The sequence below is a fragment of the Canis lupus genome, chromosome 7, assembly GCF_048164855.1.
Source record: "Canis lupus baileyi chromosome 7, mCanLup2.hap1, whole genome shotgun sequence".
NCBI classification, from domain to species: domain Eukaryota; kingdom Metazoa; phylum Chordata; class Mammalia; order Carnivora; family Canidae; genus Canis; species Canis lupus.
The window spans coordinates 68,507,224-68,522,436 of record NC_132844.1 but is presented as its reverse complement, the minus strand read 5'-3'; the positions used below and the strand labels follow the sequence as shown (position 1 = coordinate 68,522,436).

The 15,213-nt window shown below is 41.9% G+C and overlaps 1 protein-coding gene across 5 annotated transcripts in view; it reads left to right on the top strand.

Moving 5' to 3' along the window:
* The window catches only part of BLTP3A (bridge-like lipid transfer protein family member 3A), a 60,183-nt gene that overhangs the window by 34,360 nt on the left and 10,610 nt on the right, over window positions 1-15,213 (top strand). For all 5 annotated transcript variants that reach the window (XM_072833364.1, XM_072833362.1, XM_072833363.1 and 2 more), the window contains 10 exons: window positions 508-697; window positions 1,002-1,142; window positions 1,578-1,748; window positions 2,394-2,586; window positions 9,373-9,459; window positions 9,977-10,147; window positions 10,785-10,924; window positions 11,731-11,872; window positions 12,117-12,310; window positions 12,518-13,974. In XM_072833364.1, coding sequence (XP_072689465.1) covers window positions 508-697; window positions 1,002-1,142; window positions 1,578-1,748; window positions 2,394-2,586; window positions 9,373-9,459; window positions 9,977-10,147; window positions 10,785-10,924; window positions 11,731-11,872; window positions 12,117-12,310; window positions 12,518-13,974 — 2,886 coding nt within the window. The remainder of the gene's footprint in view (window positions 1-507; window positions 698-1,001; window positions 1,143-1,577; window positions 1,749-2,393; window positions 2,587-9,372; window positions 9,460-9,976; window positions 10,148-10,784; window positions 10,925-11,730; window positions 11,873-12,116; window positions 12,311-12,517; window positions 13,975-15,213) is intronic.

Genomic DNA, 15,213 nt, shown 5'->3' with positions numbered 1-15,213 from the left:
ACATATATATTTATATTTTTTGAATATAATGGAGGAGATATATTTATATGTGTGTATATTTTAAGATTTATTTATTTATTCATGAGAGTCACACAGAGAAGCAGAGACCTAGGCAGAGGGAGAAGCAGGCTTCCTGCAGGGAGCCTGATGCGGGACTCGATCTGGGATCCCGTGAGCTGAAGGCTGATGCCCAACTCTTGAGCCACCCAGGCATTCCTAAAAATATATTTTTCAATTTATTCTTTCTAACAGAAGGGGGATTATTTCCAGGTCAACTTTTTTTCTTTCATTTCATTCTTCAAAAAATCCAATTAAAAAGAGTACAAAAAATTTTCAAAATTAAAAAAATTTAAGTAGAAATAGGAAGAGAGAAATAAAGAAGTCACCCACAATTCCTAGTACCCAAAGAGAGATAGTGTTAATAATCTTGTCTGATGTCTTCCACTATAAAGAGTGTGTACCATGTCTTACCTGATTCTGAACATTGGTCTGCCTCATTTGTTGTAGTGAGTATGGCTTTGCTGAGAAGGTGGTGGAAGGGATGTTCATCATCGTCAATTCTATCACCGTCAAGATTCACTCCAAGGCCTTCCACGCTTCTTTTGAATTGTGGCAGCTCCAGGGCTACAGTGTCAACCCCAATTGGCAGCAGAGTGACCTCCGCCTCACCCGCATCACTGACCCCCACCGAGGAGAGGTGACAGCCCTAGTATTACAAGAGGAGAGAAAGGGGAGATTCAAAATGGGACTCATTTTTAAAGGATATTATTCCTGCTTTGGGGATTTCCTCAGATATGTCCCCCATTCCTGTGAACCCAAGAATCCCAGCGTTACTGTTACATCTTTTCTTCTCTCAGGGATCTCTGATCCATTCTATTCTATTGGTAGGATCCCAACTGAGAATGGTGGGAGTTCCTGCTTTGCTCATCTTTTCCCCTTGGACTTCCTGCTTCTTGGTTAATTTCCATAGAATTAAGGGATTTTACCTTTTTTCCTTCTAGGTTTTAACATTTAAGGAAATAACTTGGCAAACACTTCGCATTGAGGCAGATGCTACAGACAATGGTGATCAGGATCCAGTTACCACTCCACTAAGGCTTATTACCAACCAAGGCAGGATCCAAATAGCCCTCAAGAGAAGAGTGAGTATGTTTTCTGACTCCATGAAAACTTCCATCTTTTATTCTCCTAGATAGCCTGGGAGTTGGTGTTCTTTCCTTTTTGAATATATTGGCTCCAGGAATAACCATCGAAAGGGGCAGACCTGTAATTCAGTGTTGTACAGAACATTTCTGTGAACATTTGCACCTCCTTGTCACCTGAATTTTGGAAACCACAAATTTTACCCATATATAGGGACTGTGACATAGGTACCTAGCAGTTGACTACTGTTGTTTCTTGTTAATCCAGAAAACATTAGTAGTTTTGTAAGAAATTGACTCTCCATAGTGTTTGCTGCTTTCCTTTCATGTTCTGGGGATTGAAAAGCCATTTCTGGAATTAACTGGGCAATCATCACATGGAGGAGTTGGAATGAGACCAGATGTTGAACCCCATGTTTTATGTGGCTCCTTCAGACCAAAGATTGCAATGTGGTAGCCTCCAAGCTGATGTTCCTGTTGGATGACCTGCTGTGGGTGCTAACTGACTCACAGCTCAAAGCTATGATGAAGTATGCAGAGTCGCTGAGTGAGGCCATGGAGAAGTCAGCCCAGCAGAGAAAGAGCCTGGCCCCTGAACCTGTACAGGTTAGAGGCAAAATAGATACCCTTGGTGGGGCTAGGGAGATGGTAGGCCAGACCTAATTCATGTTCATACCAACATAGATGGAGTTGATACTTTATTTGGGGCATTTGTCATTTGGATAGGCTTTGTTATGCTTCTAATTTATTCATTTATTCTGTTCATTGGGTACCTCCAGTGTATTAACTATAGAGTACTAGCCACTGGGAAGGAAAAGTAGAATAAGCCTCTTATTCCTGTCCTTGGAGCTCTCACTGTCTTAAAATATGGACTGTACACAAATTATTACAATAGGAGGTAGTAAGTGCTGTGTTATAGGTAGACACTATGCCATGAGAGCACAAAAAAGAGGGACCTCACTACACAGGCTTAGCATCAGTCAGCTAAGTCCTGGGGGATGAGAGCTTGGGGGCAGTTCAAACCTCAGAACAGTACTCTGACTTGAGTTACTAGACTAATTATAATTAGGCTTTTTGGAGTTTGGGTTATTTAGGTGGGACAGACCTAAGTGAGCTATCAGGTGAATAGTTATGAAAAGGAGGGGGGCATATTGCTAAATTGTGGCTTTCTTTAGCCTGAGCTAAAGCTTAAGAAAGCCTGTGCGGAGCCTCTCTGGGTTTGGACTTCTTGTTTTTCTCTGTCACATGTAGATCACCTCACCTGCTCCCAGTGCCCAGCAGTCCTGGGCCCAGGCATTCAGTGGTGGCCAGGGCAGCAGCAACAGCAGCAGCAGTCGCCTCAGCCAGTATTTTGAGAAATTTGATGTGAAAGAGTCTTCCTACCATCTGCTCATCTCCCGCCTGGATCTGCACATTTGCGATGATAGCCAGTCCCGAGAGCCAGGTACCCTGTCGGTTCTGAGCCTGGGCTGCCTGGTCTGTTAGCTCCTTCAGCTCCAGACAAAGCTTTGGGATGGAAGGCTCTTTGCAAGATGCTGTGGAGTAATTTAGTTGGCTTCCCTTAATTCCAGGCATTCCTTGGGCCTCAGTCTTTGTGGCACCTCTGTCTGTTGGTGTGAGGTAGTGCTTACAGCCTTTAGGGTGTAGTGGGACCACTGGTAATACTTAATGAGATACAGAGGCCAGCACTCTCCCAGGCTTCACTAAGTTAGAATCTTTAGGGGCAGACCTCAAGCAGTGTATACATTTTTTTCTCCCCAGTGTGTCTTGGGCAATGCTGAACACTGGTTTAACCTTGTAGGAAAGTAAATTCAAGTATAGGAAACACCAGGATTTTCAGGTTTTTGAGTCAATTTAAGTATTTTTTATTTATTTTTACTTTTTTTTTGTTGTTGTTTAAAGATTTTATTTATTTATTTGTGAGAGACACAGAGAGAGAGGCAGAGACACAGGCAGAGGGAGAAGCAGGCTCCATGCAGGGAGCCTGACATGGGACTCGATCCTGGGTCTCCAAGATCACGCCCTGGGCTGAAGGTGGCACCGAACCGCTAAGCCACTGGGACTGCCCCAATTTAAGTATTTTTTAAAAATATTTTATTTATTAATTTGAGAGACAGAGAGAGAGAGAAAGAGAGAGAATGAACAGGGAGGAGGAAGGGACAGGGAGAGGGAGAAGTAATTCCCTGTTGAGCAGGGATCCTGACACAGGGCTCAATCCCAGGACCCCAGGACTCCAGTACCATGACCTGAGCTGAGGGCAGAGGCTCAACCGACTGAGCCACCCAGGTGACCCCAATTTAAATATTTTTTATGTGTAAATGCCCTCTTCCCAAGCAGAGAGGTTATGTTGTATTCTCTTCATGCTTTTACATTCATTAGGGCAGTTAGTATTACATACACATATATGTTTATTCAAAGTGAGAAAGGAATTGACTAATTTTTTTCTTTCACGAACCTTGGGAAAATCACCTAACCTCCTGCTTAACCTCTGAGTTTCTTCATTTGTGAACTTGAGTTAAATCATATCTGACTCCTTTACTGCATTGGTTGTCGGTCTCAACTGAAATAATATACTGAATTTGGGGGACCCTAATTATAGTCACATACTCGGTATTATTATTCCTTTGCTGCCTGTTCCTTTAATACTCTGTATTTTATTTATTTATTTATTTATTTATTTATTTATTTAAATTCAATTTGCCAACATATAGTATAATACCCGGTGCTCATCCCATCAAGTTATAGTCCCTTTATACTCCCCTTTGCACCACCTTTTGGCTTGAGATGCTCTCATATGGTAGATTTTTTTTCTTGTGCTGCCTTATCCTTTCTGAAGGTTATGTCTGCCTCTTAATGACACCTATACTATTTTCTTGGGGGATCTTACCTTTCCTTTCTGGGGCTTCAGGCAGCATTGTCTCTCTTGCTTAGCTATTCCTTGGTGTTGAAGTGACTTCAGTCCCAATCTACTCCCACTCTGAGAGAGCTAAAAGAAGCAGTGACAACATAGATTGCTTTTGTGACTACAAGAAATAAATTGCTCACTGGTTTGCCACCAGTTATTTTGGAAGTTCTTTCCTAAAACGATTATTATTTTGTTTGGTTGTTTTTTCCAAGTGTAACTCCAAAGGCTTTGGGTTTTTTCTCTTGTTTTATCTTGAATCCTTTCAGAGGTCTTTATTAAGAGTATATTGTTAAGAGTTTTATCCTTTTGGGATGCATAGGTGGCTCAATGGTTGAGCATCTGCCTTTGGCTCAGGGTGTGATCCCCAAGTCCTGGGATCAAGTCCCACACTGGGCTCCCGGGAGAGAGCCTGTTTCTGTCTCTGCCTATGTATTTGGCGCTCTCTCTGTGTCTCTTAGAATAAATAAATAAAATCTTAAAAAAAAGTTTTATACTCTTTCTTGATGGAGAGGTATTGAGCACTGTCCTCTTCATATGGCCAGGACCCATAATCCAAAGGAAGATATGAATGATTAGCCTCTCCTGCAGCCCTCATATATTTATTTATTAAACTAAATTTCTCTACTTGGTGGAATTTAGGGAATTTTTGAATGAGATATTTTTAGGTATGGGGATAACTCCCAACCTACCTTACCAAAGTATGGTATATGACTCTCTCTTTTTTTTTTTTTTGGTGTATGACTCTTAAAGGAGCAAGAAACAGAACAAGTTTTTGTGAACTTGACTCTTCTGGGATTTGGGGAAAAGGGGAAAGGAGAACTAGCTGGCACAGCAAGAGCTCTATAATTCTCTGGAATTGTTCTATCTAACATGGAGCCACATGTGATTATTGTTGGCTGATCCAAATTGAGATGGGCTGCAAATTAATATATGCATGAGATTTTGAAGATATAATAGATAATTATCATATTATATCTTGAAATGATAAAATATTGATTATATTCATTTAAGTAGTAGTATGTATTATTAAAGTTAATTTCACTTTTTTAAAAAACTTTTGTATGGCTACTAGATAATTTAAAATTACTTATGTGGCTTACATTCTATTTCTACTGGATAGCATTGCTCTAGAACTGTCTGTCTAGTATGGTAGCCAATAGCCACATGTGGCTGTTAAGATTAGAATTAAATAAACTAAAAAATTCAGTTCTGGGACGCCTGAGTGGCTCAGCGGTTGAGTGTCTGCCTTGTCTTGGGGCGTGATCTGGAGTCCCAGAATCAAGTCCCACATTGGGCTTCCTGCATGGAACCTGCTTTTCCCTCTGCCTATGTATCTGCCTCTCTCTCTCTGTGTGTCTCTCATGAATAAATAAATAAAATCTTTAAAAAAGAAATTCAGTTCCTCACTTGCAACGGCCACATTTCAAGTGTTCAGTACAATCTATAGACCATATAAGATTTTCATCATCACAGAACATTCTAGTGCTGCTCTAGAGGCTTGTTAAAGGCTAGATCTATCTGCTTTTTCATCAAGGGACACCATAGGCTGGGATGTTGGGTCCTTGAGCAACCTACCTCTCTCTTACCTCTCTCCCTTGGTATTGGAAGTGAAATTATTAGAAAATGGGTGGGTCCTCGGGGACAGCTTAGTGTGAGGTGGGACAGCATTATCTCTAAAAATAAAACGGAGCAGTGTATACTCCAGCCTTCAGTTGATGAGGAAGAGTGTCATCTGCCTCTTTAATCTTTTTTCCTTAGGATGAGGCCTGTGAGCCAAAAACTTTCTTTCCCTCTTAAGGCCACACGGTCCTCATCCCACCAGTTCGTTGGAGAATTTTAATTAGTCTTTTATGGATACTACTTATTATTTATGTCCCATATATCATTATGTGCATATAATTAACCATGTTGGTAATTGATAATTAAATATAATTAGATTTTGATTTTAATTCTACACCCTACTTTAATATGCACAGTCTGTGTAGTTTATTCTTCTTTTAGGTCTAACTAACTCCAATGAGGGGAGCATTGCTGTGAAACCCTCTCCTTCCAGTAGTCTCACTCATGCATTTTTTTTATTTTTTTAATTTTTTTTTTATTTTTATTTTTTTTTAAATTTTTTATTTATTTACGATAGTCACAGAGAGAGAGAGAGGCGCAGAGACACAGGCAGAGGGAAAACAGGCTCCACGCACCGGGAGCCCGACGTGGGACTCGATCCCGGGTCTCCAGGATCGCGCCCTGGGCCAAAGGCAGGCGCCAAACCGCTGCGCCACCCAGGGATCCCTCATGCATTTTTTTAAAAGATTTTTTTTAAAAATTTATTTTTGAGAGACACAGAGAGAGAATGAGAGAGAGAGAGAGAGAGAGGCAGAGACAGGCAGAAGGAGAAGCAGGCTCCATGTAGGGAGACCCATGTGGGACTCTATCCTGGGTCTCCAGGATCACGCCCTGGGCCGATGGCGCTAAACCATTGAGCCACCCGGGCTGCCCAGTCATGCATTTTTAACTAGGATGCTATCACCCAACGGCAGAGAAAAATTGGCTCTTTTAAACATCTTTATTGAGATTGAATTCACATAGCATACAATTCACCCATTTAGAATATACAACTCAGCATTTTTTAGTACATTCATGGGGTTGTGCAATCATCACTACAATCTAATTTTAGAACATTTTTGTCCCGGCAGCCCCGGTGGCGCAGCGGTTTGGCGCCGCCTGCAGCCTGGGGCGTGATCCTGGAGACCCTGGATCGAGTCCTGCGTCAGGCTCTCTGCATGGAGCCTGCTTCTCCCTCTACCTGTGTCTCTGCCTCTCATTCTCTCTCTGTGTCTCTATAAATAAATAAAATCTGTAAAAAAAAAAAAAAAAAAAAAAAAAGAACATTTTTGTCCTTCCTAAAAGAAATCATGTACCCATTAGCTGTCACTTTCCATTTTGTAGCTCTAAGCAACCACTGATCTCCCTTCTGTTTTGAATTTTGCCTATTCTGGACATTAAAAAATGAGTTCTTTGGTGAGATGTGGGGGCAAAAAATAGTCTTAGCTATAACATGGTTTCTGCCCTTCCAAAGCTTAACCCTGCATGAAAAAATTTTATTCCTTATATTTAATTTCTTTCATTGGGTTTTCTTGGTTATCACATGAGGAGCATTGACATTGAATTCATGGAAGAAGCACAAGATATGGTGAATAGATGGCTGTGAATAGAGTACTTTTTCCCTATTGATTGCTTAATTTGAAAATCATGCAGTGGGAGTGGCCTTGCACATAAATGCCTGTTGGTTGCCATTGACTGCCTTGTTGGTGGTGTTATATTTGAGCCTCAGTGCTTTTGTGATTTGAACTTAAAGAAATAAAAATAGTTTTTATTTTATTATTTATTTCTACAAGTTATTCAGCAAATCATTAAGTGTGAAAAGAAAAAATATGACCTAGTCTTAATGAATACCTAGAAGCTACATAGGCTAAAAGATTTTTTCTCATAATAAGTGAAAGTTAAAAGTTATGTTTACTGAGGTGCACCTGGCTGGCTCAGTTGGTAGAGCATGAACCCTTGATCTCGGGGTAGTGAATAAGCCCCACATTGGGCATAGAGCTTACTTTAAAAAGTTCATTAAAATTCATTTTAAGAAATTTATTTAAATTTTCCATTTTTTTGCTGAAAAATACTTTTGAATAATTAAAAATTTGATTATATTGCTGTTGTGTATTTCTGATTTGCATATGTAATTTGATACATTATGATTTATATAAATTTCATTAAAGGTTATTCAGCAAATATACATATAAAGTTGTTAAATATTAATAGCTTTAACTTTTATTTATTTATTTATTTATATTTTTTAAAGATTTTATTTTTTTATTCATGACAGAGGCAGAGACACAGGCGGAGGGAGAAGCAGGCTCTATGCAAAGAGCCTGATGTGGGACTCGATCTCAGGACTGGGACTCTGGGATCATGCCCTGAGCTGAAGGCAGACACTCAACTGCTGAGCCACCCAGGCTTCCCAATAGCTTTAAGTCTTAAATTTAACTTTTGATTTAAAACAATTATTTAATCTTTCATAACCATGCATTGAATAAAAGGAGTAAACTTCATACTTATTCTTTTTATGTATAAAGCACAGGTAGCATATAGTACATAAGCAGATACATAGTGTATCTGTGGTATGAAAATTTCATGAAGAGGGGGCAATTGGGGAAAAAATGTCTAAACAAGCTTAGAGGTAGTGATAATAAATACAAAGATTGAGAAATAGGAATGTGAATGTAGGATGGTGATTAGTCCAGAATTTGGGGTGGTAAAATCTAGATTAGACAGAAATGTATTAGCTTACCCCTTGAGGATCCCATGGTATTTCCCTTCACCCTAATAAGAGAAGTATAGAACAGTATAGTTCAGACATATAGTTCATGCATATGTAGGAGAAAGTTTCTACTCTAACTACTCTACTAACAGTTCTTAGAGTGTAGTTGGAGAGATAGGTAGAAATAGGGAAAGTTCATTCATTTAGTAAGCATTAAATGTAAATTCAAGATAAACATAATACATTGTTTGACTTAACACTAAAAATTCCAGTTTACCTACAATATCCTATATGTGTCATTTACAGTGTCCTTGTTAGTGCAGTGTTTTAGTGTTCATGGTACTGTGTATGTACAGTATGGAATGATTATCTAATTAGCTCTGAGGCTAGAATATGAAAGTAAATAATATGGGTTCTGTTTTGGGGGAATTTGGCTTATGCTTCTCCAAGTGTTGGGCCGAGGAATAGCATTCCTAGCATTTTTAGTTTTGGGGGGAACCAATCAATTAGGGTTTTAGAATGTATTAGTAGGCTACCTAGGATTCTAATTCCTGAATCCTGAGTTTTGCAGTTTCTTTTGCCTTTCTGGAAATCTGGCAGCCATTTACAGAGATAATGGAATATACTTTTTTTGGGTCTTATCCATTGACTGTTAGAGATGAAGAGAGGAGGGCCTCAACCTTGCAAATCCTTGACATCATGGCCTTTCAGTTGCAGTTGCACTTGTGTATCAACTAGGCTTTTTTTTTTTTAGAGAGCGAGGAGGGGGTGGGGAAGGGCAGAGGGAGAGGGATTGAGAGAGAATCTTAAGCAGGTCCAAGCTCAGCACAGGGCTAGATGCAGGTCTATCTCACAACTCTGAGATCATGACCTGAGCCAAAATCAAGAGTTGGTCACTAAACTGACAGGCGCCCCCAGGCTTTGGAACTGATCCTCAAGAGGACCTAAGTACTTTAAGTGGTGTTTAGGCTTCTTTGTTTCTTCTGCTGCTGTTCACCTTTATTTTTCTTTTATAGGTGTCTCTGCAAACAGACTGACGGGTGGTGCAATGCAGCTTACTTTCCGCAAGATGGCATTTGACTATTACCCCTTCCACTGGGCAGGTAGGACAGCCCTGAATGACAGCAGTTCTAGTGTGTCCCTTGTACCTATGTATTGAGGACATATTCCATGGGTTCATTCCTGTCTGCCCAGCAGGAGGGTACCAGGAATTGCAGCTCAGAGAGGTATTGGGAATAGCCCTCTTCAAGAAACTTGTAGGTCTGCTATCGATGATTCTTTATCAGTGATGGAAAGAAGTAGGAGGAGAGGCAGTGCTTGAGATGTTGCTTTTGATTCCGTGTTCTGCCCCTTACTTCCACTAGTTTTAGATCTCTCTAGTAGTCCATGGTCAAAGATGGTGACAGCATGTTTGCTGGCCTTTTTCGGAACCTTAGGGAAAAATCACATATGGAATCCAGAAGAACTTGAATGTTCTCACTAGATTTTTACTTTTCTCAGAGAACTCTGGATTGGAGTGAGGGATCAGATTCTGAAGTAGGACTATACCAATGGAAGATAAAAATCAGAATGTTGGATTATGATCTTGAACTAAAATCTTATTGCTTTATTGTTGTATAGGTGACAGCTGCAAACATTGGGTACGGCACTGTGAGGCCATGGAGACCCGAGGCCAGTGGGCCCAGAAGCTGGTGATGGAGTTTCAGAGTAAAATGGAGAAGTGGCATGAGGAGATGGGTTTCAAACCACCTTGGCATCTGGGAGTAGAGTCTCCCTTCCAGAAGAAAGCAGGTAGGTTATAAGGAACTGGAAGACTCCCATAGCTTAGCCTTTTGCTATTTACTTTTGACTCTCCAGTGAAGATAAAGCCCTGGACTAACTAATTATCCCAACCTCATCCCATGGAGAGTTGTTAGTGACTTCTTTTCTTTTTCTTTTATTTTTTTTAAAAAGATTTTATTTATTTATTCATGAGAGATACAGAGAGAGGCAGAGACATAGCCAGAGGGAGAAGCAGGCTCCCTGCAGGGAGCCTGATGAGGGACTCAATCCTGGTTCTCCAGGATCACGCCCTGAGCCTAAGGCAGACACTTAACTGCTGGTTGACATCACAACCTGAGCTGAAAGCAGGCACTCAACCATTGAGCCACCTAGGTGTCCCAGTGACTTTTTTTCTTTACAGAGTCCTAGCTGTCTTTAGAACTAGCCGCAATGTTGAGGAGAGGTTGTCGTCCCCTTTATTCCATAGGCTGTGGCCTTGGTCTTAAGGAGAATACAATTTTTTAGTTTCTTCCAAAAATTAGATGGTATTAATCAGTCTTTCCTAATTATAGCCTTGATGATCTTAGGATTTTTACTTTCCTTATTCTATTAATAATGAGAGTTGAATGTATCTGATTCTCTTTCCTACCTTCTTATTTTTATTTAGATTCTCTCTCCAGTCCTCGAAAGAACCCCCTTGAGAGAAGCCCCTCTCAGGGCCGACAGGCTCCCTTTTGGCCTCCAGCCTGGAATCGTTTACGCTCTAGTTGCATGGTAATACGAGTGGATGACTTGGACATCCACCAGGTGAGAAGCCCAATGCAGGGAGACATGGTTGGAAAGGGGTGGAGCAGTTCACTTGGAAGGCAACAGGTGTGAACAAGATTGTGGAATTTGGGGACTGCTTACTTGACTTCTGAATGGGTTGATAACACTGGTCTGTTTCTTTCTGAGCATGGCTGCTGAGATCAGGACCTGCAATTCCCCTAGTTTCCTCTGATACCCTACTATAACCGTTCCCCTGAGAAAAATGCACTTTTTTTTTTAAGATTTTCTTTATTCGGGCAACCCTGGTGGCTCAGTGGTTTAGTGCCGCCTGCAGCCCAGGGCGTGATCCTGGAGACCCTGGATGGAGTCTGCATCGGGCTCCCTGCATGGAGCCTGCTTCTCCCTCTGCCTGTGTCTTTGCCTCTCTCTCTCTGTGTCTCTGTGAATAAATAAATGCAATCTTAAAAAAAAAAAAAGATTTTATTTATTCATGAGATAGATAAGAGAGAAAGAGAGAGAGAGAGGCAGAGACACAGTCAGAGGGAGAAGCAGGCTCCATGCAGGGAGCCCGATGTGGGACTTGATCCTGGAACTCCAGGATCACGCCCTTATGTGAACGCAGGCGCTGAACCGTTGAGCCACCCAGGGATCCCTGAGAAAAATAAACTTGCAGATGATGTGAGGCAGGTGTGAGAATGCCTGCAGTAAGTGTGCAAAGCACTCTGTTTCCTGTGAGAGACTTTGCAAGGATTGTAGTGGCTTTTATATGACCTCAGAGGAAATTGAGGAAATTCTATTATAGATGCTGTACGGGTACTAACAGCAACTTGTGTGTGGTTGTGTAGGTTTCTTCAGCTGGACAGCCAAGTAAGAAGCCATCTACACTCCTCTCCTGCAGTCGGAAGCTTCACAACCTACCCACTAAGGTCTCTGCCATTCATATTGAGTTCACAGAGTATTACTTCCCCGATAATCAGGAGCTTCCAGGTAAAGCATCTCATCTGGTCACTTCTTACTTTGCAGCCAGCCTTGGGGCCATGGCTTGTATTCTCATTTGTTGCTAGGAATTTTAGGTGTTTGAGTTAGTTTAGCACACTTTTGTTAAAAATTCTCCCTTTATAAACATGTATCTTTGCTTTCTTCATAATAAGATGAATATCAGCTGGTAAGTAGGAATTGACTTGCTACTCTATATATGATGATTCTTTTTTTTTTTTTTCCTGCTTTCTAGTTCCCTGTCCCAATCTCTACATTCAGTTAAATGGTCTGACATTTACTATGGATCCTGTCAGCTTGCTCTGGGGAAACCTCTTCTGCCTGGATTTATATCGCAGTTTAGAGCAGTTCAAAGCTATCTACAAGCTGGAAGATTCAAGCCAGAAAGATGAACACTTGGATATCCGACTGGATGCCTTCTGGTTGAAGGTAGGGGAGAGTGGGATTTTTGTTCCTTGTTGGCAGCCCTAGCTGCATTTCTTCCATGGCTATAATCCTGGGTTCTACTCACCCCTTTGATAGAAATAAGAAAAACTATAACAGCTCAAATGGTTGGTCTTTTACATGTGTATTAAAAACAGGTTGTGGAGCTACTCAGATATCCATTCTGAATTGGGTTTCATTTTCTTTCTGAAGGTTAGCTTCCCGCTGGAGAAGAGAGAGCAGGCTGGGTTGCATCGTCCTCAGGCCCTCGTCTTTTCTGCGTCGGGCATGACTGCCACCAATACACGTCATGCCCCACATTGTAGTTGTCCAGACCTCCAAAGTCTCTTCCGAGGTTTTGCGGCTGCTGAGTTCTTTCATTCCAATTATGTTCACTTTCCCAAGGTTCCAGGTGGCTTTAGCCTTCTGCACATGCTTTTTTTACATCATGCTTTCCAGATGGATTCCCGACTCCCTCAACCCAGTACCCTCCCTCCCCAGAGGCTTAAGGCTTCCCAGGATCTGTGGTCCATCCACTTCACCCAGATCTCATTGGACTTTGAGGGAACAGAGAACTTCAAAGGTCATACTTTGAATTTCGTGGCCCCCTTCCCCTTGTCCATTTGGGCCTGCCTACCCCTCCGCTGGCAGCAAGCTCAGGCACGGAAGCTCCTTTTGGCCACAGAAGGGAGGTTGAAACCATCAGCTAGCTTTGGCAGTCCTGTCCATTCTGAGGCCCTTGCCTCTGATGCTGTGCCCCATCAGCGGTCAAAGACTGAGCATGATTTGAAAAGCCTATCAGGCCTCACAGAAGTCATGGATGTTTTGAAAGAAGACAGCCGTAGTGTGGACAACAAAGGGCCTCTGACTGAACTTGAGGATGCAGCAGATGTCCACATGCTTGTACACTCCCCTGCACATGTTCGTGTGAGGCTTGACCATTACCAGTACTTGGCTCTACTCCGCCTGAAGGAGGTGCTACAAGGTCTTCAAGAACAGCTGACTAAGGATACAGAGGCTATGACTGGCTCCCCACTGCAGGACCAGACAGCTTGCATTGGGGTCCTCTTCCCCAGTGCTGAGGTGGCTCTGCTCATGCATCCTGCCCCTGGGGCTGTTGAAGCTGACTCTGCAGGTTCAGATACCACCAGTCTCATTGATTCAGAGCTGTCTCCTTCAGAGGATAGGGAGCTGAAATCTGATGCCTCCTCAGACCAGGGCCTAGCAAGCCCTGAGAAGGTTCTGGAGGATAGTGGCATTGAAAATTTAGATGCATCCCATGACAGGTCAGTGCCTCTTCATAGCAATGAAATACTACAGGATTCAGATTCTCTTGCACAGCAGGAGGCAGGGAAGGGCCATGAAGCAGTCGATTCCTTACAGGCGAAGAGACTGAGCAGAACCCAGACATCCACCTCACCAGCTGTGGTGAAGCCTCCATGTGGTAGGGATACCGCTGTGAATGGACAGGCAGAGCTCAAGCCCTTGAAGAACATTGAGGGAGAATTGTCAAGTGCTATTCACATGACCAAGGATGCCACAAAGGAGGCCATACATGCCACTATGGACCTTACCAAGGAAGCTGTATCCATGACTAAGGATGCCTTCAGTCTGGGCAGAGACCGAATGACCTCCACCATGCACAAGATGCTGTCACTGCCCCCAGCCAAGTGAGTGGCTCTCTGCCTCCTTCGTTCATCCTGTCTCTTCCTCCTAGCTCTGGTCTTTGGGCTTAAGGCCTTCTGCTGCGTGTGCTGTTAGATTGGGAAGTGCCATGTAGTCCAGGAGAATGCATAGAATGGCCTCTTTAATGTGCGAAGCCTTTAGTTTTCAGTGCTGCCTGCAGGGCAGTGGAAGAATTTTCAGGCTACTTAGAAGATATAGGTATACCAACTGGAGAGACTTATTTTCAGGACTACATCTAATTCTGTGATAGGTGAAGAACCAGAAATTGGATTTGCACATGCCTCCATGTAGCTTAGCCGATTCTTTTTTTTTTTTTTTTTTTAGCTTAGCCTATTCTTGGGCAGTTTTCAAGTCAACATTTATTGCTTCATAGGATCTTCCCTTCTCTTTCACTGATTCGCTCTTATAGATACAGCTATGCTCTGTGAGAATAATAATAATAATAATACCTGGCATCTGCATGATATTTTATTCTTTTTAGTGGCCTTTCACATAACATTTTGTTTGATCATCACAGCAGCCCTATGAGATAGTGATAAAAATTCGTATCCTCAGTTTATAACTGAGGGAACTGAAGTTTCAAAAAGGATGAGCCCATGGATGTTGTATCTTATAAATAGAGAAGCTGGGGCTTTGGATTTGCTCTTTCTGGTACACCTTATCAATGTCTGCCAGAGTAATAGAGAAGGAAGAATTTCATCTGTTCATTCAACAAAAAATTTTGGAGCCCCTACTTTGTGCCCAGCTCTGTGTCAGACACTGAAGAAACAGTAGGGAGTAAGCAGAAAAATACAGAAATGCATAGTTAGAAGAGTGGAAAAGGTATGGATTTTTCCATTGGTGCCTTGTGGTTTTAGGAATGATAATGAAGATTATGGGAAATCTTTGTTGGGACTCTTTGTGCTTTGGGGACCATGGTTTGAAGAACAGTGGCTTTGGAGCTTTGTCTAAGTGAATTGTGGGTCTAAGTGGGTGTCTGAGCAATGTCAGTGCTAGTACTTGCTAGGTGCAGAAAGCCTAGAAGGAAGGAGAAGGGAAAACTTTCAGGGATAAATGATATAGTAATATGAGGCAACACTTACAGAGTGTTACAGTGTGTGTAAGCACAGTCCTGAGTGCTTACAATGTTAATCCATTGAATTCTTGTAACAACCCTGTAGGGCAGGTACTAATATCAGTCCTCATTTTACGGACGAAGAAATTGAGCTCAAAGAGGTAAGAAA